Genomic DNA, 25,438 nt, shown 5'->3' with positions numbered 1-25,438 from the left:
CAGCTGTGGCATGGAGCAGTCTGAGAGCTGCTTGAGCACCAGCCTGCAGTGCAAGCTCCTCCAGCAGCCTTGTCTTCAGAAGCATTTGTGTCCCCAGCCCTAGGAGCAACCAGTTTGTTTCTGGAAAACAAATGACTTAAGGCTATAAGGTCTGCTACTGGAGGCCTCCCTGAGGTCTGTGTGAATAGAAGGGTTTTAAACAGCTCCTGGGGAAGGAGCACACCAAGCCGAGCAGAGAATGGGGCGTATTGTATCCAGTGGCCAGAAGGACCAAATGCATCTGAGAGACAAAGTGACAACCAGAGACCTCCTGTGCAATTAGTCTCTTGACCTCTGTGATTCAGGAAGGGGATGCTGGGAATGGAGCTGTGGATCACAAGGCCCCAAGGAAGGTTTCCTTGACAACACTTACTGAAGAAAAATGAGGTTTCATGAATGCAGCGTGCATTAGCACGTGAGATGCTGACTTTAGAAGAGGCAAGGACGCGGCACCCAGCAAACAAGCCCGTTGGATGGGGGGGATGTAAAGCAGCAGCTCAGTGAATTGCTCTTTTTCAGACAAACTTAATTAAACAGCTATTAAGACCATTAATATTTATTTAGAAATTCAGTCGCTGTGGTAAAAGCAAGCTTACCATTTAACTCGATAATTTTTCTACCCATGAAAGCAGACAAGTGCGTAGCATTGCCAAGCTTAAGCTGTTCTGGGAGAACAAAAAGAAGAAAGAAGAAAAATATATACTTGTGTTCAAAACCTAAATAGATAGATTTTAAAATGAGACATCTGAGGCTTTCTTAATTCCTTCCTGCTGTTTCAACTAACTGCACTCAAACACTCATCTGTCTATGATGTCTCACAGGGATAGTAGCGCTGTGACTTTGCCCTGAACTCAAGCCATCAACCAAAATACCGCAGGAAATCAATGCCATTTTTTCCTCAAGAAAAGGCCCGTGACCTTTTTCAGTGAAACTCTTGGCCGCCCTGATAGTGTTTGCACAGCAGACAAACAACGAGCATCTCCTTCAAAGCCAGTTGGCAGGAAGTCAAAAGCTGAATCAACTGATGAGGACTGAGCCAGGCAGCCCGAATATTGCAGGGTATGGTGGGACCCACGGGAGCAGCTTGGGGGCTCTTGCAGTTCAGGTAGGTGGGAAATTAAATACAGGGCTTACGTCACATATTTTGCTCATGTCCAAGCTGTAGGTGCACACATGGAGATCAGCTGAGTATGGATAGCTGTGAGTTGTTAGTCTGCATCCCTTTAACCTCAACATTGTGCAGGTACAGGGGAATCAGGCTGGGCTCCCCAGTGTGACAGGAGCAACAGAAGATGTGACTATTGGGATCCAAAAGATCAGGAGAATTTAAACAAGCCACCCCCAGCCCATGTGAATAGTTCAGTGTGTCCTGCTGGCATCAGCATCTGCCAGTGACACTGCCCTGCCAGACCCATCCCAAACCAGGGTGGAGGTTCAGCCCTCCAATGAGCTATGCCACATTTTGAGAAGACCATGAGCACATCCCTCCTAGGTAGTTCACAGAGCCTTTATCAGTGTGTAAGCTATAAACTCTGCCTTCTCTCCATCCTTATCTTTACCAGCTGTATCAGTGAAGGGCAGCCCAGCAGAAAGCTTCAGCTCGTTTTGTTTGCCTGGCTAACGAGCACTTCTCATGCTCATTTGCTGTTTCATTTGCACTTGGATCAGCAGAAATGGGGTTTATTTCAGGAGAAGGAAACCTGCCACAACCATTCAGATTTTAGTACAGCAACAAATCATTTAACTTAAGGAGTGAAAGGTAGAAGTGTTCTGTGGTCTAGAGAAGCAAAAAGAGCAGAAGAAATACTATTTTTAATAAGAGCAGTCATAAAGAAGAAGAAATTGTTCTCCCTGATGGAAAGGTCCTGTCATTTTTGAATGGGTGGAAACCTGTGCCACAATCTGTGAAATTTCTCTTTACAACCAATACCTCTAGACTATAATAGGGGTTCTCAATAGAATAACATGAATCATCAATTGTAAAGAATGCTACAGCAAAGATATGGCATTTCCTCCATTCACCGAGAGGGACTGCAGAGAAGCGCAGTGTGAGAGTGCAGGTCTGTTGGCACACATGGGCAGGGGCAGAGCTGGCCCTGCCATTGCTGCTGAACTGCAGGCACCAGACAGGAAGGGTATGACTGCATTCCTTACCTCTGTTGTGCTGTTACTAAGCCCAGATCCAGGCCAGCTTAGTGAAACATCAACCCTGTGTACTTGCGGATCTCAGCGGCATTTAACGGGTATGCTTTGCACACAGAACTGGAATGTAATGAGTGAAACGGTTGTTTCATCTATAGCAAATATTTTCTTAATTAGCCTGGACTCCTAGGGAGACACGGACCAGCTCAGTGTAACTTCAGACTGCATTTCTAGCAGCTGGATTGCAGCACAGCCTAACCACCTGCATGTCCACAATCCAGTTCTAGAGATTCATCAGCAGCATTTGAATTTGCCATCAATGCCTGTCCTACACAACACTGCTTCTGTTCATATAAATGAGGAAACACCTTGTCTGAGTGCTCACATCATTTAGAATCATACTGACTGCTCCCGCTCCCCAAAGCTAACGTCCATTGGGAAAAATGAAGAGTGGCCAAGGGCAAATGACCCCTCCATGAGTTGTGCAAAGGTGGTTTAGATCGCAGCTCCTGCAAGAACTCTTGTTAACCTGTGGTCATGGGAAACGTCATCTTCAGGATGGCTGGGTACTGTTCAGTTCAAGACCCGACGGTGTCCCAGGTCAAAACGAGGAACCATCAAGATGCCAAAGGGCGAGCTTACACAGTCTGATGAGATTTGTGAGAAGAAAACATATCTCTAGACATGGATGCCCTGATTTTTGAGTGCTAATGTAGACAGCGCCTATCTTTATCCCCACTGGGGGCCTGAAGGCAGGAGGCGAAGCTGAGCATCACAGGGCATTATCTGTGCAGAACACACACCCGCTGGTCCCCTCGGCTCAGTGACACGTAGCCATGCCATCTCTGTGCAACACATGCTCTAACGCTAATGGGACTCACAAAGCCAATTAAATGCCTGATTGGATGAAGCGGTCACAGTCATATGACTCACTGTCAGCCAGTCAGGATTCAAGATTTCCAAATATCGTTAAGTTATGTGCGTTAATCCCCTCCTACAAGATTAAGTATTTAACCTCTCACTGCTGCTTCTGATGAGATACAGAAAATCTCCCTGCTGGGGGGACCAGGCACAGCAGTAACATGAGCTGTCCTTGCCCTGTGCTGGCCTGGAGGTGGTACATGGCCACAATGCACATCTCATGGCATCTTCCTGCTGCTTCAAATTGATCTGAACTGCTTCAAAGGGAAAACGAATTCATTTGCAGATGAGACAGATTTTGATGCTGGCACTGTTCCCTCCTGGTTTCTCCATACCCCTTTACTGGTGAAGAGATGCCAATGAGGAAAGCTGCTTACTGATTGATCTCCCTCACCCAGGCCCAATATGGATTTCTTTGAAACTGAGATTTTTGTTGAACTTCTAAGATAATGTTGAGAATTGTGATATCTTTCCAGCCCAAAAGGGATGTGATGATAATTTCCCTGCTGATTTGAGAAGGAGATGCCCATCTGATAAATGTGGTTTCCTTCCTCATGCAGTGGGTTGGAGACCTGTGACCATCATGTTCAGAAGTCATTACAGAAGTCTCAGTGCTTGGCTCCTGGCTTCCACTTTAAAGCCAAACCAGGAAAAGATGTCACATATGATTACACATAGCAGATAAGGATCATCCAACTCTTAACGTCTAATTAGTAGTTAAATTGACTATCAGTGGTCAAATGTAATGATTTATTTAGGTGAAAATAAATATGAAAAGTCATAATGTAATTGCAACATGCTACTCTGATAATTAAACACTTTGAAATCTTATAAGAAAAGGTGCTCTTTGAAATCTGAAGCAAAAAAGCTCAGGAATCCTTTTGCCCCCTACACTCACTGTTTCACCCATAGGCATAGCATTTAAAGGTGGTGGGGATGTTAAGTCTAGCATGCAACTGGATGCTGGTTTTGCTTTTACAACTGCTTGCATAACACAGTGGTTCAGAACCAGATAAGCAGTTTCTTGCCTAATACACAAACAATATGTTATAGATGAAAAGCACATCTTAATGTAAGTAAGCTTGAAAATAAGACCCAGCACCTCAGTGCTAATGGAGCTTTACTTCTAGAACACAGTACTAGCCTTGAACCAGGTTACTGGGGCTGAAAAGCCAATGTGTTTGCAGAATTTCTTTGCTGGATGGCAGGATTTTCTGCTGGGGGAAGGCAGAGGGGAGAGTTTTCTCCTCCCTCTCACCTTGATGGATGTGTGCTGCAGAGCAGAAATCTGAGAGGTGTCAGGAATGATGGAGTGATGCTGAAAGCTCTGATAAATGAGTTCTTGAAAGTCATGTTGCAGCTGTTTAAGGTGTTACTGTCTCACTGCCAGGGCTGCCTCCCCATTGCAAAGTGCACAGAATAGAGGACATGCCCCCACTTAGGCACTGCAGCTCATGGTCCACATTAGCTCAGTCACAAGAGGGAAAGGGAGGGGTGTGAAGAAGAAAGGGGATGTAGATACATGTCTTGTGCTACTGAATTGGTTCATAGGCAGTAAATTGCTTTGGGATGGGAGTAATGACTTCAGCTGCTGCGGTGATTTGCTCAGGGAGCGAGTCAAAACCTTGAGAATTAACATTGTGAGTCCTGAAACTGTAACTCTTCTTTTTCTTCTCCCTTCCAGCTTGCTGCATTAGAGAGGCAAGTGTTTGATTTCCTGGGATACCAGTGGGCCCCCATCCTAGCCAACTTCCTCCACATCATCATTGTTATCCTTGGCCTGTTTGGCACCATTCAGTACAGACCTCGCTACATAGTGGTGGTAAGTAATATCCGCTTTGTTCCGAGCCTTTCCTCTGGTGGGACACAGCAAGTGATGAGGAACCGTGTAAAGCCCTTGGGAAATGAGGCATGAGCACTGCAAACATTTATAGCAGGAGGTGCCTGGCTGTGCTAAAGAACACATTGTTCAGTGTTGTGCATTTCTGCTGTACTTGCTCCAAACTTGGAAGATTTCGAACGTTTATTGCATGAAACAAAGATGCTACTCAACAAAGAGGGAGAAATAGATGTTGGACAAACACAATGAAGGGGCTCTTCCACTCCCTCCAATGCTCTGCCCCTTTGCCTCTAATTAGGTAGAGGACCTTCTGCATATGAGAAACAGAAGAAGAGAAAAAGATGATGGTGCTGACTCAAGTGCATTTAACTGTCCCCAGATGGAATATATATATGTATATACATATAAGCTGATTCTGGTGACTTCCTCATGTTTATTGCTCCTCTCTCTCCCTCCTGTTCTCTTTTAGTATGCCATCTGGACTGCAGTTTGGGTCACCTGGAACATTTTCATCATCTGTTTTTACTTAGAAGTGGGAGGGCTCTCAAAGGTGAGTGTGAACTGCGTGAGTGCATGTCCAGGCTTTGCTGCAAAGAGAACAGAGCTTAGTAGTGAGATAAGGGAGAGAGGACTACCTGGGAACTAATCCTTGCTTTCTCGAATACTGAGAGGGTTGCTGTACTTGTGGTGGAGAATTAATGCTTATTGTACGGTAAAAATGGGGAGTTAAAAGTTCATCAAGAGCCCTTTGCTGGTCAGTGCAAGTGGTAGCTGGAATAAGCTCAGTTGGCATATGGGATAAAGTGTCTTCGCTTTTTAAAGGTAAGGGCAAATCTGCCAGCAGAGCTATCCTGAGAGGAGATGACATTTGAGGGCTAATTCCCTGCTGTGATGTAGAGGTGGCTGAGGAAGGCTGTGAGCTAACTGGATTATAGCTGATCCCCTTGTGTTCTGATAGCACCTGGGATGGAAGGTGTGTGAGGGGGAGAGGAAGGCACTGGGGAGCAATGAGTGTGCCCACTTTCTTGAGGAGAGGTCTGGGGAGCTCAGTGTAGGCTCGCTTGGGCTAAGAACTTTGCTGGAATTCCTTATCTGGTATCTCTTGATATCTTTTGCCTCCTACTGAACAGCAGGGATGGGTAGCTGTGGTGGATGCACTGGGCAAGGGGTCTGGTGTTGCACCTTCTGGGAACAAATAAAGGCACACAGGGAAGGATGATGCATCTCCAAACACTGCCTTGGTTGTGTGGCTTCCATGTCTTAATTCTTCCTTCTTAGTTACAGTGGCCTCTATCCAGGGGAGTTGTGAGTTACTGTCTCTTCAATGATAGCTCTTTAAAGGTGAAATGAGCTCAGTGTTGCTGCCTGCTTAACAAGGAATGAGTCAGAAATAATAAAAATGGGAGGCGAGCCCTAAGTTAAGCCTGGGCTGTGAGCAATGAATGTGAAGTGTTGCTGCAGCTTAGCGGACTAAGGGTGATTATGGGCTATGGGTTCACTTCAGAGCACTCTACATCTGGCCTGAATTCCCAGGTCATGCATCTAAGTTGCAGTCATAATTGGAACAGCATTTCATTTCTATTATTTTTAACAGGCCTACAGTAAGTTGTGAGTGACAGCACAAATCCTTTGCAGATAAGAACATGTAACTTCTTAATTCCTCAGTTAATCTCCATTTCCCCTCACAATTATCCATAGAAACTTTGAGAGAATTCTTGCCCAGAACAGCAATTACTCACGAACTGGAGGCTCAGCCTGAGATGATCTTCATCTTGGCTGTGGCCAATTAAAAAATAAAAAGATCTTATCTAACTGTTTTAAAGCTCCCTTAAGAGAGAAAATATTGGCTTGAATAAGTGCTCTGAGAGCTTCCCTGACAGCAGTGTTTGCTTCCAGCCAGCTGATTGTTTGTATTTACTAATCCCAACCTGCCCTACATCAGGTGAGGTGAGGCTGCTGTTCTGCAATTCAGGCAGCGTGAAAAACTCTGCTTTCCCTACCGCAGAGTGGCTTCACCTCGTAACCTTACTCTGCACTGTGGCTTGTTTCAGCAAAGCCAACACATAATGAACCTTTATTTGGCTTGTGGGATGATCGCCATGACTGGGAACTTCTGATAGATCTGGGTTGCAGCATGTGTTGTTACTGATGTGGTGGGCTTCTCTCTATGGCTGCAGTGAAAGCTTCACGCTGCTGGTTTAGTGGCAATGCTGGGGAAAATAAAAACAAAACCAAACGCTGTTTGTGGTAAAATGCTTCACAGCCTTTTCTCTATTCCTCCTGAGTTGTTTCATTTTAAAAGGCCCTAAGGATGGCTGTTCCAGCTCCCTCTGCTCAGTTTAGTGACTTGCTATCTGTTGCTACCCCATAACCATTAGTTATAACTACCTTTAAGGTTTGGGTTTTTGTTTTGTTTTTTTTTTAATTCAAAGGGAAGAAGTTCTTTCCTGCTACTTGAATCTATTTTCTATTTCCTGGAAGAATTCAACTGGCCTGAATTCTATTCTTTTAACCCTGTTATTTTTAATCTTGCCATCTTTTCATAGTAGCCATAAAGGAGTGCAGAGTATGACATGGGAAAACTTCATTAGGTGGACAGACACAAATAGGTCTGCACAGGTGTCTAAGAAAACACTTCCTTTGTTGCTGGGAAGGCCTCTAAGTGTGTCAGCATATGTCAGCTTTACTGGAAGTGCCTTGCCAGTGAGCAGGCAGGAGATGCAGCAGTCTGGATTTGAAAAGCTGCTTCTCAGCACCAGCAGTGAGATGGTGATATACCTCTGAGAGGCTCTTGGCAGCTCTCCCTCTGTCTCTGCTCAGAGTTCTGAGCACAGTTGGAGTATGTGGGGGAAATCTTGTCACTAGAAGTCCAGTACTGCTGCTTCATATCACTGTGTTTGGTGGGACTCCCGGATAGGCTGCTCTCCTGACTGCCGTTCTTCTGGTTTGTTCCTTTTAATCATCATTTTTCTTTTGGTCTACCTAGACATTGGAAGCTATCTGCTGAATACGTGGGCTGTGTCTGAAATAACATGCTACACTGCCTACTCAGTGCAAAGCACACTCTGCTGCAACACCCTGGTATGAGCTGTCTCTTCAAATTAATAATTAAAATCATGCTGGTAAGACATATGAGCATTGGTCTGTCCAGCTGCAGTGCTGATTGACTCCTCATCATGAACCTGAGAAGTGCTCAGAGAGGCTTGAGGAACTGCTATTGTGATTCCTTTGTCTCTTCCCCTTGGAATTATTCATCTTGTAAAGATAAAATATACATATATATATATATTCCCTCCCTTCTTTATATTCTTCCAAGTCTACATAATGTTTTGAGCTGAATTCAGAGCCATGGTGGTCTAAATCTCCTCCTGAAACAAGAGGAAAAAGGAAACCCTTGTGAACCAGATGATGGGAGCGGGGGGAGGTGATTTTTATTTTAGAGAATCTGGATGGCATCTCTGGGATGATTTTGTAACTGAATAAATCCTCAGAAGAGGATGGATGGATAAATGTTTGCATAGCTACAATTGCCCCTCAACTCCACCTCAGTTTAGACCATGGAAGCCTGAGCTTTGCCCTCCAGGTGCTGTGGCATTGTCAGCAAGCCTGCTGAGAACCCATGGAAGTGCTTCTCCATTGTCTCAGAATGATGAGGTTATTCAGCACACGTGATATTTCCAACTTAAAAGATGTAAATCTATTCTGCTGTCAATCTGTGGAAGCTCTCATACAGGGTTCACCTTGTTTCCTGAGCCATTCTAATGCTGCCTTGTCTGGTAATTAAGGAAATACTGGGGAGGGAATTCAGAAGGCTGTTAGCTGGATGTGAAACCATCTCTGATTAGTCCCTTAAAAAACTTTTTATAAAAAGCTTTCAGAAAAAAGAATATTTTAGAAGCAAGCTTACAAAACACAGCTGTCTTCCCTGAGTGTCAGAGCTAGGTGTGAGTTTCCCCATGGGAAACAGCGGGGTGAAGCTGGGAGCAGAAAACAGAGTCGGTAAAAGGTAGGCACTACAGTTTTAGTGCTGTCATCTTCTTTCTCACACTGATGGCAGATGGATAGCAACCAGGTGCTACGGCAGTTCAGAGAGAAATGTGATTTTTGGCTGGCCTTCAACACGCTCCTGGGAAGGAGCTTGTATCGCTCTTTGCTCGTATTTCTCTGGAGGCTGAAGGTTAAAGAGGAAGCGATAGCCCTTCAAATAGCATCCTGTCAAGAAACGAGGGGGAGTGTGGTTACACAGCTCATTCTCTCCCTACAGCAGGGCTTGCTCCCTTCTGGGACTCATTAGTATCTTTCAAGTCGCATGCCGTTTTTAAGAGTATTTCAGTGTGTTTAGACTTCAAATGCTTTACGGACAGGTTTGAGGAAACAGCTGTTTCCTAAATTTTTTTGTGATTGATCCTTTTCTCATGGTTTTAGTGTACCTTATTTTATAGTTTCATTTCTCTTCAACCATCTCCTCACAAATGAAGCTGGCAAATCACAGGAGACATCCTAGGGATGTTTTCCTCATCTCTTAGCAAGCACCGAACAGCAGAAGGTCAATTAACTGATTTCCTTGAATGCTCTTTTATTATGCCTCATTCATGCAGGTATCCTCCAAGGAGATCCATCCAGGGACACAAGCAAAGGAACCAGCCCTGCTTTGCTTGTTGAGCTCCTTTCATTTGCGCTGCCCTTGTGCCCTGCAGTGCTGCAGGCAGATGCATGTTCACAAAGGTGTCTGCACTGTGAACCTGGGGGCATGCACAACTCCAGTGTGCAATCAGTATTTGTGTTATATTTGTGAGGAGGATGGCTCACATGTGCAAACTGTTATACTTTCAGAATTCAAATGGGCTCCTTTTTTCCAATCTGCTCTTAACTGGAGTATAACAAGTTTTGGATGGAGCTGAAGTGTGACTGTAAGTGAAAAGTAGTGACTGCTTTTGAGGCTTTCAGGACCTACTGTCCTTCCACCTGTCTATCTTCAGCCTAGCGCTTGTTCCGCTTTTTCACGCTTAATTCACAAACAAGCTCTTTGCTTTTGCAACAGAGTTAAGCCAGAAAAAAAACCAACAAAAAACCTATAAGCACTGATGATATGGAGAATCAAGAAGAAAAACATGTTCCTTGTTTTTCCAAATGTGCAAGAATTCATCTGTGTCATGGTTTTGTAATGACAATCTGCAAGGAGTTGAGAATACCATGGGATGGGCTGCTAGGTGGGAAAATCTACGCATATCAGAACATGCAAAGTTGGAAGAGAAAGAGCAAGCTTTGCAGAAAAGCTGTGATTTGGTCTATAGGTCTATAGATGGGATCTCTGTGGACCACTGAAGAGCAATGCCCAGCTGGGGGAAAAGGCTGAAGTCATTTCTGCCAAAACTGTGAGAAGATAGAATAGGAAACTGTCTCTTGAAATGTAGATAGCACGGCACCTCCGCTGGGTGTTATCCTGGAGCTGCCAATCTCATTATTCCTCTCAGCCTTTAAAATGCAGACAGATCTCTTTACATTCCCAACTGTTAAATCTTCTCTATTGTCTTTCCTTTGCTATTCAGACTGCTTTTGCACTGGTGCCATACTTCATCTCCGTGCCCTCCTCCATCTACTGTAAAACACATCCCATCTGTTGTAGTGATTATGTTGGAAACTTGGCAGCTGTCTTCTCACTTAATTGTCCACATTTCTTAACATGTGCTTCCTGCAGCATATTTTAATAACAGCTCTGCAAACTGTTTTTGAGTATCTGTGTTGCAGTGGAGGGTTCCCACACAATGTGAGTACTGGGGCAGTTGGCTTCTATTCACGAGTCATCTGGATGCCACTCTCATTGTCTGCTCTTATAACTCAGGTTTGCCCCTGGCTACGAATGCAGACACATGAAAATGTATTTGCAGGCCTACCTGGCTGAGCTCCCTCTACTGTCAGCAGAGATGAGCTGTCTCTCCTGACGGTGATTCAGACAGGGGCATGGATTAGCTGTTCTGTCTGTTGTTCCAGCAGTGATGCTGGGCACCCAGCACTGTGCACTCATCTCTGCAGTGATGTGGTTGGTCTTTCCTGTGCCTCCCTGCTAGTTCCCAGTTTGTGTTTTTCCATCTGGAGGAGGGCTTTGCTGTGTCCTATAAGCTCAAAATCCCCGAACGCTCTTGGGCATAACAGCAGGTATCACTCTTTGCTTAAGAGTGTTGTCACTTTTAAATGAGCAAGCTGTTTGCATACACAGCTCCTGCACTACTCACAATGGCACTGGTTATCAAATTAGCAAAGATAAGTACAAAGCAAAGCCTGTTGAGTTGATAAGGAATTCCTGGGAAAGTGTTTGTCAGAAGCTGCAATCATCACTGTGAGGCCAGCTCAGCTGGGTAATCTGACCTGAGGCTGGCAGTGCATAAGGTCAACAGGAGAGGCAGAAATACCATATGTTAATAGTGTGGAAGGAAACTGGACAGTTGGAAATTGGTAGGGGAACTTGTTGGGTGGTTTAAAAGCCAAGACCACAGAAAGATCTGTTGAGTTTTGAAATTCACTCTGGGGGTATGAAGTTCATTTCCTTCTCTGAGTTGCTTCCAGTGCTCAGAAGAGCATACCCATAGCATGAGATCTATTCTTTTTATCAGGATACTTTTTAATAATGAATATAAGACCAATGCATTTTGATCTGCGATAGCATTTCTTGAGAGTGGGGATGTCAAAAAACTTTGTTTCCATTGATTTTAATACAGCATGTCAGATACTCTCAGAGTAAATGGAGATATCTTTGCAATTTTTCAGGACAGTGAGCTCTTGACATTTAACATCTCCCGGCACCAGTCGTGGTGGAGTGAAAACGGTCCTGGCTGTGTAAGGAAGGAAGCTTCAATGTCTGGCATCACAGGTCTGGATAGCCATTCCTATATCTCCGTGATAGGCTGTGCGCTGGAGTATCGGTACATTGAGGTCATGCACAGCTCCTTCCAGATCCTAATTGCGGTGAGTACAGTGCTGAGAGTGCCACAGGGCAGTGGTTATTGAGGAGATGCTGTTTTGTTTCCAGGTGCATGAGTGGCCTATACTTTCCACTGATTTTACATCATCTGATTGCAAAAGCCTCTGTAAATATTCTTCTCTCTTGTGAATAACATTACTACGAAGATTTGGAAACAAATAGGAGAAATATAATGAAGTTATGCATCACACAACCATCCAATAACAAATCATTCTGTATCCCTGTTGGAGTGAGTAAATTTGTGTTTTAATATGGACAGAGACTCTTCTGAAGAAGGATTTCTTCTGTTCTATGTGACTTGGTGATGGGTGAGGGAACAAAAATGCACGTATTTATTGTGAAGAAATAACAGGGAGAGAATCCTCACTGCCAGAAATAAGCTTTAAGGAAGAACAGAAAGCAGCATGTTTTATTTCTGCTGACACTTAAGATGTGCATTAAATATTTCTATTGACTCTTTCCTCATCTGTGTTTTCCATAGTCGTTAAATACTCTGCAGTAGTTCAGCATCCTTAATCTTCACTGTTAATAAATTGCTTCTCATTTGTCTGTAAAATTAACTGAAGGAAAAGGTCCATTGTCTGCATTATTTCATGGGTGCTCTTGCCTTTTGTAGCTGTAGTGATGTTAGCAACCCACATCTTTCTAATCTGCTTCGGTTTGTTTCTTTGTGGTTAGTGGCTTCAAGTACAAACCATCATGGACAGATGAAATATGTGCATTTCAGCTTTCAGTTTTGGCTTAAAAAGGAGTACAGAGAAACTCCAAGCTTCTGGAGTTCCAAGTACTTCTCTGCACATTTTTTTGGTACAAATTTCTACTGCCTTTGTCCTGTATTTCCTATTAGCTGGGATAATCCATGTGACCCAGTGAACTGCAGGGAGCAGGCAAGACTCGGACTCCAATCTGGCTATGTCACACAAACCAGGCAGAGAGAGAAGTTCCTGTTTCCTGAGTTGGATGGGCTCCCTGGCTTCTATACAGGCTGTTAATATTCTGTGAGTTTTCCTTCAGGGAAGATGATTCAAATCAAAGGATGTTTGAGTTGTTTCAATGCGTTTGTATGAGAAAACCTAGGTATCCAAAAGATTAGATGCTGTTTTCTTTAAGAGATGTTATGGAACAAGACTGATGCTGATGATCTGGTGCTATTCCTGAGTTTGGTGAAGCAAGTGACAGACTTTGAAATCAGAACCTCCCAGTAGTGGACTCAAAGTGCAGAAGTGTGTCACTATTAGCATTCTTCCTACATATCTAACTGATACAAGCACTTGTGTCCCAGGTAGAAGCTTGGCCAACAAATAGTCCCAAGTTGGATGAGAAAGACAGGGAAACAGAAGAGGAAAATGTAAGATACAATGGAATGTAGGTAAATATTTTCTCTGTCTTTCCTTCTGAGACTTCAGTTGCAGTAGGCTTTTGCATCCTAAACTCTGGAAATGAGAATACAGTACTCATATGCAAGAAAGCCACATGGGCTGAGCTGTACAGACTGAGGTAAATTTCCACTTGTCCTGTAATAAAAGTAGAATATTGAAGCCTCAGGCCTGCAGCTCCTGCCAGCTCTGAAATACTCAAAGACTGAGTTAATCTTGCTGAATTTGATCTTTCATGCCAAAGGAGAGAGAAAGTAAACACTAGTCCTTATGGTAACAACAGTGATGGCTGTCATCTTGACTCCTGCTGTGGCTGTATTATCCCACTCCTGTGCATACATTTGAAGAGCATGCATAAGGTCTCAGCTTACTTTTGTTTAGAGCTTGTCTGTATTCCTTGAAGCAACTGCTTTAGTCTGGAGTGGGATCAAACTTGGGCATAACAGTCAACACATGATATGAATAGCTGTATGGCCTAGTATGAAAATTTTGCTTGGTGCTTTAGCAAGATATTGCAAGATATTGGAAGAAAAAAAACTTGTTAGAACAAAACCTCTTCGAATCTGTACTGGTATAGAAATGTCACCATAAATCTAATTCTACCAACCCCATCAGGAAATGCAACAGCAACCAGTTTGTCAAAAAATCTGTTTTGTATTCTTAGCAAGGATTTATCTCGCATCTCCCCATCTTGCGAGCCAGCAGGAAGAGGAGTGATTTCTGGTTTTGAAATATGTGGTGTAGCTCTGGGCTATCCATATGGTAGTTCTGGGAGTGGGGAGGGTTAGGCTTTTCCTGAGGCTCCGTTGAATGGGATGGAAATTGGAAATCTCTTCCCCCTGCCTGCCTGTCTGCTGTTTTCACTCCAACTGACAGGTTGGAAGGTTCCCAGGAAGGCAGCAATGCAAGCTTTGACAGCAGATGTTATGTGAGAAGCAAAGCGCAAGAGATGCTTTGCTGTTGGCAGAAGTTAGGTTTTCAGTGGTTGTGATTGCATCCAAAAAGTAAAGGTCAGGGAATCAAAGGACTTTGCTTCATTTGACTATCTGGTCATTGCACTGAGAACATACATGCTTCCTTAGCTTTGATTAAAGTGAAACATGCAATTCATTTGCACTGAAGAAGACTCTGAACTGTTTGGGGGGGCAGGAAGGAATTGCAGGTTACTCTTTTCTTTGGAGAGAAGATTTGAAGAGCACAGAATTTTTACTAGAACAGATGTAAGTCTAAAGCTAAGATTTTACACACGCAATGGTAACACCTCCTAAAATTTGTCTTCCCATTTCTTCCCATTTTTCATGTATTTTGTACACTTGCAGCCAGATGGTCTTTTTCTTTAGTTCTTCCTGTAACTCATTGTTAGTGGCTCCAGCACTTTAATTCAGTGCTTCTTTCCTGTGAACATTATTCCACTTGCTATTAAAAAGTTACTTGAGATGACTGAGGAATGAGTTTCTTTTCTTTGTAATTTTGGGTACACTTGTCATCTTTGCCTTTCTTGCTTTGCTGATTTGCCCAAAGAATTCTTGGGACATCCCATATTCATCCTCTCTTGCTCAACAGTGTGTGTGTTCCCAGGCTGTCTGACAAACTGACTGAACACACCTGTCTGCAACATGTGTTCCTAATAAAAAGCTTAATCGGATACTTGTGAAGCCTGGAGGAAGCTGGTACTGAACACGCAGAGCACGCGGAGAAACTGCAGCAGAGGCTGAAGCCCAAGAACATTCTTTGGGGAATTAGAGCAATAGCTTAGTGTCATTTTACCTCACTGACTTTTCAGTATTTCACAAGTTCAGTTGGCTTATTTCCTCCTCTTCCACCTCCTCTATATAATCTGTAAAGATCTAAAAATTACTGCTATTCCCTTGGATAATAGAACTTAAAACAAAGTCCTTACTGAAATCAGCAACACAGATTCTGTACTGAGCAGGAGTGAAGTTGCTTCCATATTCTTGGCCTCTGTGCAGCTTTCTTCTGTGTTAATTGCTGCTAACCTTAGTGATGTCTGAGGGCTTGAAGTGTCTATTTCAAGAATGAAATCAGAAGTTTAGGTCAGCCAATGAAAATCCAGTTCATGTTTCTATTGTTTCGTCTCTCATTTATCACTGAAACTATCCCATTCTGGACAGGCTTCAAGATATTTTTGAATAAAAAGAAAATAAATTGAATAAGCAATTTATTATTGATGAAACTCTTGTCAAGAAGGAATGGGTTATCAGGTCAATGCAAGAAAAATACTAAACATCAATCAAGTCATTTTGAAACAATCAGGAGGTAAATAAAAACAAAACTCCCCACTCAAATGGAGCTGGAATTAGGAGTTTCCCGAAATGGATATCAGAAATTGCAAACTAAGATAAGGTTGATGTGTTTGTATTATAGCAATAATAATATATAATAATGTAATAGTGGATGGATTCAGAGATGCATTTTGCATGGTATTTAATCCAAAGCTCCTACTCTGAGGTATGACTGGAAATTCTGGGAGAAGACTTCCCTAGGATTTCCTTGGAATCAGAGCATACATTCAAGATACATCTTTCTTACTTGGATATGTGTGTGCATGTAAACCACATGCGTTGACCTTATATGTTGTGAAGCAAAAAATGCTGGATCTTTAAGCTTAAATATATATGGCAGAGCAACTGCAAAGAATGTGCGTGACCACTCTCTTAATTTGATTCTGAGGTGACTGCAAACACACAGCAGAGACAAGACCATGCAGAAAAGTGCTTAGACGTCCACTGAATGCTGTGCTGGCTTAAAGCTGAAGCATTTTATTTTTCCAGTAGCATTTGTAAGGGTTTGTGTTGCTGCCTTAAAGTCTCCTGGCATCTGGGGCTGACCAATGACGGCCCGCTTCAGCACCACGGCCAGCACCGCCATGCTCTTCAACGGAAGAGGGAAAATGAAGCTGTTGTTGGTAGTATAATCGAAGCATGAGAAGAAGACATCTGACTGTTCTGATCTTTGTTTGTTTTGTTTGCTTTTAAAAAGCAATGGAGCTATTTGGAAGCGACTGTCAAAGTCAGCAGGTAAAATCAGCTGGTCAATACATGTGGCCTTGCAGTTTCTAGAATGAATGAAAGGACCTTTTTCTGAGCAAGGTTTGCTGTAGTTTATAGAAACTTAGGGTGAAGCAGCACTAGTTTTGAAAATGAACAACAGGGGAAATGTTGAATGCATAGAGACACCTCTCCTACACCAAGATACTGGGATTTGTTTTGATAAGTTTCACCGAAAACAAAAGAGAGAGCAAGCTTGTCTCTTATGTGATTATAGGAGATTGTAAAGGAGATACAAGGCTTAGTGATGCTATGAAAATATTCCATTTCCTTCGAATGAGGTGTTTTTTGTCTGGGAGAGCATGGGAAATCAAGGATACCTTATAACTCCCCAGTAGAAATCTCATTAACTTGCCTTTTGTTTTCTAGTGTGATGTATGTTTCTGTCATATTAAAAATGAATGGACTCTACTTTTCTGGGTTCACCATGCATCATTCTGTCTTCCCATAGAGTGAGTCACTGTATGTTACATTCTAACTCTTGTTCAAGAAAATTGAGTTCACAGTGGAAAACAATTATGTCTCACAATAACTTTACTAATACAGTTACTGTCAACCAAGATACTGCTAAGTGGGGTGTTATGTGAAGATGTAAAATGAAGGATGGAGAGGATATTTGATTAACAGAAAGAAGGCAGAGCAAAATAAAACCTTGCTGGGTCTAAAATGTTTAACTCCCATTGTACCAAGAGCTTGTTTCTCTGTTCAGACTGGGTAGAAGCTTGATAGTGAAATGGAATGAGGCAGTTCTAACATGTTAGAACTTCTACAGACTACCAACTAGGCACAGATTCACCAGGCCACCATAAAGTGTTCTTTAATGTTCACTCATGTTTTCTGCTCTAAGTGTTGCTCTAAGCAATCAGTTGCTGTGATGGTCACACCATGCCAGGAGAGGTGTTACGTGAGAGGCACCCTACTGTTTTACTGCTCCTTTTTCTATCTGGTTCCTAGGAAGTGGCAATTTCCTGATAGCCTATGCAATGTGTGAATTAAAACCTTTGCTATTGCCTTGTTGGTTTTTTACTGTGCTCCAACCCACTTACTTTGCACGCCCAAGGCTTGATTACCTCATGCAGAAGCATTTATTCTCCAAAGACAGAAAGATATGTAGAAAATGTGGACCTAGAGTAAGACTGGAATTTTCTTCCAATGAATTTTGATCTCCAAGCCTAACTTACAGAAGATCTCAGTAATTCTGAATGTTACTGCTGGCACATCACTGATTTTCTGGTTAACAAAGTTTCTATCATCTCATCTGCATAAAAACTACTCTCATCTTGCTAGTAATTCCTACACTCAAGTAACTTCTCTACCCTTCCATGCCATTAATTACAGAAATACAAAGCTGATGAGTTCTTGTTCCTGTTAATAACATCTAACGCTGTATGTCTGTGTTTCTGTCCTATATGCAGATATCAGGCACACTCCCACATCCCCATCACTTCTCTCTAAGAGTTAACTTAAAATGGTAGTTCAAGTATCAAAAAAGCTAGCCCATGTTTTCCCCAATCATTCTGGCAACATCAGGTCTCTACAGTGAAGGTGAAGATGGGTCATGCAAGTATTTTGTTTTGAGCTCTGAGTATGCTCCCTGCAGTGTCTTCATCTAAACCTACTCCTGTACTCCATACCTTACCAATAAATATGACTTGGCTACACCATTTCAGTAGTGCTGCCAAGCAGAGAATAAATATTGGCTGCTAAAATCATGCCAAGTAAGTTCTGACCAGCTTTGCAAGATTGATGCTGAAATGATTTATTCTCTTTATTTTCTAGCTGGTGGGTTTTGTCTACGCCTGTTATGTTGTTAGTGTTTTTACAGAAGAAGAAGACAGCTGTAAGTATTTATCAACAGATTCTCTGGCACAGATTTTATTGATTTTTTTTTTTCTTCTGTTAGATGTTCATCTGTCAAGAATGAGTTGCCATCAGATCTCTTTCCCTTTCTCCATCCATGTGATGTGGTAGTACCTAACTTTTGAAGATTGGCTATATTTCTGTGATATTTTTTCCCCATGTCGCTAAGTGTTAGACAGAGGAATCTAGTTACTCCTTCAGTACACACACATACACACACACACACACACACACAAAGCTTCTACAGCTGAAGAGTAATACCACTGAAATGTAACTAGGAGAACCTATGGCAAATACAGCCAGATATTTAACTGGGCCTCCTGATGAGTATCATGTGCCAAAATATGAGGATAATGCACAAAATGAGATTTGTTGCCAAGAACCAATATGACCTTAATTTAAAAGCAAAAGTAACATATGTGAATCACAGGAAGGATGAGGGAGCTGACTCTATTTTGTTTGGTAGACAGATCTCTCAAGTGTCACGTATTCACTATAATGAGTCAGAAAAGAAGATTGAGAGAAATCACATGGATGATGGAGTCTGTAGGATCTATGCAGATACCAATAGCCTGGGCCTGAATTACTACCCTTCTAAAATTCCCCCTGAGACCAGTACTTTCACCAACAATAGAATGGATGCACAGAGTTCAAATAAACGTGCAATCTGATCCCAATGGCAATATTTTGCCTTTGTTTTTGAACTCTCAGAATGTTTAAATTGGAATAGCCTTAATGAAATCAGTGGGTCTAGGTCAGGATCTGATTCAAAGGCTTGATATCCAAACATCACTTCCTTTAGTGCAAGTAGCTCTGTTGTATGGATGTTAGCTGAAAAATGACAGCTTTCAACTGGATATCTGAAAGTATGCGAAGAATGTTGGTTTCACATGGGTGAGATGAGATATGTTGCTTATCTGACTTGTCCTCATGTTTGACTGTTTCCTACATGGCTGAACTCATTTCTCTGACTATACTGGCTTTATTGATCACGTGTTCAGAACTTGAAAGTGCCTTTAGTGTTACACTGTAAGTAATATCTTAAAAATTATATTACAGCTCTCCGGTTAGCTAAATAGCTCGAATTCTGAGCCTCATCTGAATATTGTGAAGTAACAACTCAACAGGGCTTATTTTAGGATGGGGAGAGGCAATCGTGTGGGAGGAAGCATTATCTAGAAACGCAGAGCTGTAAATTTCAGGATATGGTTGGTTGTTTTTTCTCCCACTAACAAATTCTTTTCCCCTCCCAGTTTCTCTGTTTGGAGTTAAAATGTCAGCTTGAATAATTAACAGTGACAAACCATCAATATTTCACACTCACACTGGTAGATCCTTCCAGTGACCCGAACAAATTTGAGCTGCGTTTTAATTTTCTTTTCCATTTGTGGTTTCCTTTAAATGTTCCTTTGATATGCAGCATGGAGTAATTATAAGTGCTGAGACACATTAATCAGGAAGCTCATGCTAACGTGATTTTCATGAGAAAACACAGCAGTAGGGATCTACTAATGCCAAACTGTGGGTAAGAATATTTTAGACATGCTAGTGTACTGAGATATATTGGTGGTAGCATCAGTGATCCATACTTAAGACTTTTAAGGGACTCAATAGGATGCTCAGTTGAAATGACTGTTGTTTGTGCAAGGTCCTGGACAGTTACTGAAGATTTTGTGCTTAGGGTTTTCTAGTTTGGATGTCTTCAAATGAGTTGTAATACAGATAGCATCTTTTTTTTTTTTTTTTTTTGAAAAAAAGCTTTTAAAATTTTCTTAACTATTTAAAAAAACTAAAAGTTTCACTGGGACTACGATGAATTATCAGCCCAATATACTTAGAACCTCTGCAGACTTCCCATGAACTCACAGTTCCAGAATCACAGTATCAGCATGAAGCTATTCATTAATATGCAATTTGTGAGTTTTTTGAGTTTCTTAATGTATTTTCAGAGAGTGTTTTTTTCCCCATCATAGATATTTAGTATGTATTTTTTTCTATTGTTTCTTCATTTAAAATAAATACTCAAACTCGTTAGCTAAAATCTAAAATAATAGTGCCACCTTCAGGAAAGGAAAAGGCATTTGTATACTTGCAACATTCCAGTTATACTTAAATGGCATTTGAATGGGATAGCTTTCATACTTCCAAACAAGATCCCCCAACTCAGCACCAAACAGTGGATAAACATTACAGGTTTCTGCAAGGTGAGTCACAAATTGCACCACATCTTACCCCTACTGATCCAGCTATGTTGGTCAGCTTGGTAATACAGACTTGGCCTAATTTCAGGCAAATGAAGAGAGACTTCCATGGTTACTAAGGGAATTGTCACTTAAAGCAATCCTTGTTTAGTTACATTGCCCTTTTGTGAGTGCTGGAGAAGGGAAGCGTTGTTTCTTTTTGCACACAATTAAAAGAAATTGAGTTGGCAGAGGGGACCTGAAAAATATCAGAACTGAAGATAATGGAGTATTATCTACGGTTCTCCAAAGCTGCTGCAGTCTGTCTTGCAGGAAAGACAAGTGGGGCAATAAAATACCCACTTCACTGTATAACCTTCACGGGGATTACTCTACTGCCAACTTCTCTGCTGGCATTTAGTCTCAAGCCAGTCCCCAGCTTCCTTCTTTCAGCATGTGCTTGAATGGCTGAGGCTTTGTCAGCTCAGTTATCATACAAAGTCACAGTATGGTGGCAATACCCAAGAAGCCTGAGGGAGGTTCACTCATTTTTTTGGAGTCTTGTTTTAGTTTGGTTCTTTTGTTAGCTCTGCACTTTAAGTCTGATGTTAGCAGAATCCCCTCCTTGGCATAGTAGCTGTCCTAGGAGATCCAGGAAAAGAACTTTCCACTTGGCAATCCATACCTGAAAAACCTTCCTTTCTTTTTTTCCTTTCTTCCTTTCTGTCTCTGATTTTTTTGTTATGCCATGACACACATCTACTTTTCCTTTCATTTCCTTTCAATTTTCTGGCCATGTTTGTTTATTTATTTGAGTTTTGATTTTTTTTCAGTTGATTTCATTGGTGGATTTGATCCATTTCCTCTCTACCATGTCAATGAAAAACCCACCAACCTTTTGTTCAAGCAGACATACCTGTAAGTATCGTCTCCTATGCTAAGAGGCAGCGCATGCCTCTGCATTTGATGGCTCAAGGATGCCGTGGGTTTGGGTTTTTTCCTTCTCACAGGTTGATTTGCCCAGCAGGTTCTTCAGGTATGCAAGGAATGAATAAGTTGCAGAACACCAGAAAGAGTGAAACTATCTCTGCTCAGCTCCTGCTTACAAGCGTGAAGCTTGTGTTGCCATGCTCAGCTTATGACAGTGTAGTTTGAAGGGATGCATGTGCTGGCTACGGGACATTACTATAAGCAAACTAGTGGATGCATTTTCCTTGAAGAAAGCAAAGAGACTTCTTAACAACTAGTGCTGTCTGTGCAGGTACAGGTAGGAACTATGAGGAGAGAGAAGTCAGCCTCAGTGAATGTGCAGAATAAGTCATAGCAATAGCAGAATACAATTCTCAATCATAAAGTTGAATGACAATATGTCAGATTAAGCCTGAATTACAGGGATAAGATACATGCAATTGCTAGTTGTTTAAGCCATATCTTAGCTCTGTGGGCAGTTGCACCTGAGCTTAGACCTATGCATCAATGCAGTTCTGATGACTGGGCATGCCTATGGAAGGAGGGCAGAATGTTCTCATAATGGCACCATTACATTTGACTCCATCTTGCATACAGAGTCTCCCTGTATCTGTCTGTGCTTCCAGACACCTTGTAAGTAACAAAACTATCACACCACCAAATTAAAATGAGTGTTAGACAGTTTGTATGCAGGACACGTTTGCTCTTAATGTTTCAGCTTTGTTGGAATTCTGTTGCCTAGAAGAACAGTAACTTGTATGCATGTGGCATCCCAAGAGTTCAGTGGAGAGGGGGGAGCTGAAAGGGCAGTCATCCTAGCAGCTCCTCTCATACCAGTGTGTTAGAGAGACATTTAATTCCAGCTTTTGCCCTCTGCTAATCTCCTTCTACTGCTGGAGGCACAAGAGCATGCTTTCATGCAGTCCACTTGAAAGCTGGTTATTAATGAGATTCTCAAACATAAAGGCTGGTATTATCTGTTTAAAGCAGCAATAAGATCTGAACTTTCGATGCTTTTTACATTGAGCTGCAAGAGGGCAGTTCGACGTGCAGAAATTTTTAAAAGCAACTGCTAAGGGAGGCTCATTTTTTTTGGAATAATGTTACCAAAGAGCTCTGCCAAAAGATGGGAGGATAGGAAAGAAAATTGGGGTAGAGAGAAGAAAAACTACCTCAAAACAGATTGGTAGATGCAGCCCTGTAATGCAGTAAGAATTCACTTCACACTTTGTCACCGCAGCACACAACCAAGAGAACAAGTTATTTCTGCAAAGCAGATAAATTCCCTGTAACTTTGGGCGTGCAGTGGCATTAATAGAAAAGATGCTACAGGATATTAAATATTGATTTCTCTCTCATTTTTGTCACAGTGAGACAGAATTTTCCACAGTTGGCAGGAGCTTCGGAACTTCTTTAGGCAGCTCCCTGATTTACTAGCTTGATGCAGTAGTATATTTTTTACAGTATGACGTTTGGGTATCTTTATTTTCCTTAAAATGACAATTCTTTTACAAAAAGCTATGACTTATAAATGAAGATTTCTGTCCAGGAAGATTATAACCCCCCCCCCCCCATTAAGAAACTAGAACCACAAAACTTCCTTAAAAGGGTCTTAATAAGTAAGCTACTAATAATTCCCTTCCTCATTTCCATTCTTCAGACCATCACTCACACACTGATAGCTTCCGCCAGCACAGTATAATATTTCTTTCTGGCTAACTGGAGGTGAAAACAGCTGCTGAGGAGTAGATAAGGCAACCCACTATAAATTTCAAACAGCCACCAAATACTAATTCTTGTTCATTCAGGACTAGCTATTGCCTCTCTTCCACATGCAGGAGTGGAGTAGATGCTTGATTCTGAGCTAATGAAGATCTGGAGTCTTGCAGTAGGGGCCACTGAGGTCCAAATGCCCTCATCATTTAATATAATAAATGCATACATGTCATATCTTTACAAGAAGATGCAAAACAACAAATATATTCAACTTCCTTCAAGTTGAACCTTCTAGAGCAGAAAGGGATGAGGAACACATGCTTTTGGTTATTCTTCCTCTTTTTGCTGAGGGAAGCCCTGCATGAAACCAGATTCGCTCTGCAGCTGCAAACCTCACTTTCATTTTAAGATGAAATTTGCTGGTATTCAGCTTCTCCCTGATAACAGTCCTGTTGGCACAATTCTTGAACAGGATCACTTCAATTTGTTCCCTGTTCAATGGGATTATTGTCTTCACACCAGTTTTACTTCTCCTTTCCTGATGAGACCACATTCCTTCCTTTCCTCTGCCCCATCCCCCCTACCCCCCAACTCAGCCTTGCATATTTCTCTAGTCTCTTATCTCTTCAAATCTATGGATTTGAATAGGACAATGACATTAACCTACTCTGCTATGCATAGTTTAAGTGTGAAACCAACCCCCATAGCTTCTGTACTGAGTACCCAGGCTATGAATTAGATAACTTTTAAATTAAGACTGTTACATTAATCTACTGCAGCGTTGGAGACGTGCACCCTATTTCCAGCCTTCAGCTTTTACCCATAGCACTGAAAGACATTTTTAAATAAACTTTTGCCTTGTATTAAATCTTCTCCCAAAACTATCACTGATAACTGAGTAGTCACAACCTTAAGAAAGAGACTTCTACAAGTTCCACTGTGTAGATGAATTGCCCTTAATCTCAATGCAATTTACCTCAACACACTGCACTAAGTATTTAACAGTAAAAATACATTAGGAGCCTCGATAGAAGTTACTTACTGAGTGAAAATACTTAACACACAACAATACATTAGTTATTGAAAACAGCAGAAGGGTTAACCAACACAGCCTTGCAGTTTCTTATTAAAGCTGTTGTCTTCAAGTAAGCTGTAATGCCTGCCAAGACAGCAGGAGGTCCAGATCATTCTGATAAGTGATCAGCATGGCTGTAGCCATTCTTTTGACATTATTCTCTGAATTTGTTTCAAGGAGCAATGCTATGTCATCTTAGTTATAAAGCAGAAGTCTTGTAGCACAGTTTTGGACATCATTCAATGCAAAACCAAGAGCCGAGATGTCAGGAAGCAGCCTCTATTCATTTTAAAGATGTAGAGAAGGTCAACACATCTCCCCACCTTTGAACACCATGCTTACAGGATCAGCAGCAAAGCACAGTTTTGTATTAATGCTATGGGCAGGAGCCTTACAATCTGGCACACTGAGTACTACACCACATTAGTAACTTAAAAGCTTTAATTTGATTTTAGTTAGCTTGATTTCACTGACTCTGCTTCCCTCACATCTACCTCACTGAAAGGCCATAGGGTAACAAAGGGTGCAACCCTTATCAGATGCTGCCTTCAGTATTGACAGGATGGCAACAGGAGGCACTGGTTGATTGAATGATTACAGGATCTTACTGGTAACTGCTCACCTCCTAATCAGTTCTTCTATGGTGCAGTCAGCCTGCTAGCCTTTGGCATGAAGCAGCTGAGACATACAGAGTTACAGGAGCTACACATACACAAATGCTTCTGCTTTTCTTTCTAGGTAGACTTCCCTCCCAAACAAAAAATAAAATAAAAATTGCTGGCTATCAACCTGAAGCTGCATGTTTAAGAGGTGATGATTCAGCTGAAAACATTCTCATCTTTACTGCTGGCTGCAGAAGTAGATATGCTTATACTGATGCTTCCGCACTGAAACTGCAGTGATACGCTTTTTTTACAGAGCTACTTTATTCCAGAGATGATCCCTAGCTTTTAAAATTCCTAACCAAGTTCTGTGCATCTCCAAGGCTCACAAGACATGAATCTAACACTTTGGCTCACATCTATTCCCTATTCTAACTACAGAGTATTCAAGTCTGGTATATACATAATATTCTTCCCTTCTTTAAGATGACTTAACCAAGTTGTATCTGATTTCTCAATCCCACTCCTTATCTGTAGTCACCCATATTTACAAACTTGGAACAGAAAAAAAAAAACAAAACACAATTTTGTCCTCATTATTTCTAGTTTGTTACCTTAAGTTAAAAACAAGTTTTGTTCTACGTTAATATTCTGCCTTCACTTTTTCTTCT

The 25,438-nt window shown here is 41.8% G+C and overlaps 1 protein-coding gene across 4 annotated transcripts in view; it reads left to right on the top strand.

The window, feature by feature from the left end:
- The window catches only part of NKAIN4 (sodium/potassium transporting ATPase interacting 4), a 43,566-nt gene that overhangs the window by 16,801 nt on the left and 1,327 nt on the right, over positions 1–25,438 (top strand). The window contains exons 2-8 of one of the 4 annotated variants that reach the window (XR_001559115.2): positions 861–1,144; positions 4,787–4,924; positions 5,412–5,492; positions 11,708–11,905; positions 18,145–18,205; positions 21,239–21,323; positions 24,904–24,975. Coding sequence is in view for 3 of the 4 variants with exons in the window: in XM_015881604.2 (XP_015737090.1) it covers positions 1,064–1,144; positions 4,787–4,924; positions 5,412–5,492; positions 11,708–11,905; positions 18,145–18,205; positions 21,239–21,323 (644 nt within the window). In the remaining variant the exon portion in view is untranslated. The remainder of the gene's footprint in view (positions 1–860; positions 1,145–4,786; positions 4,925–5,411; positions 5,493–11,707; positions 11,906–18,144; positions 18,206–21,238; positions 21,324–24,903; positions 24,976–25,438) is intronic. The other 3 variants (XM_015881604.2, XM_015881607.2, XM_015881606.2) reach the window with 3 other exon arrangements.

This window comes from Coturnix japonica, chromosome 20 (genome assembly GCF_001577835.2).
Source record: "Coturnix japonica isolate 7356 chromosome 20, Coturnix japonica 2.1, whole genome shotgun sequence".
NCBI classification, from domain to species: Eukaryota; Metazoa; Chordata; class Aves; order Galliformes; family Phasianidae; genus Coturnix; species Coturnix japonica.
Note: the sequence above shows the minus strand (reverse complement) of the source record. Positions and strands in the feature narration are given on the sequence as shown.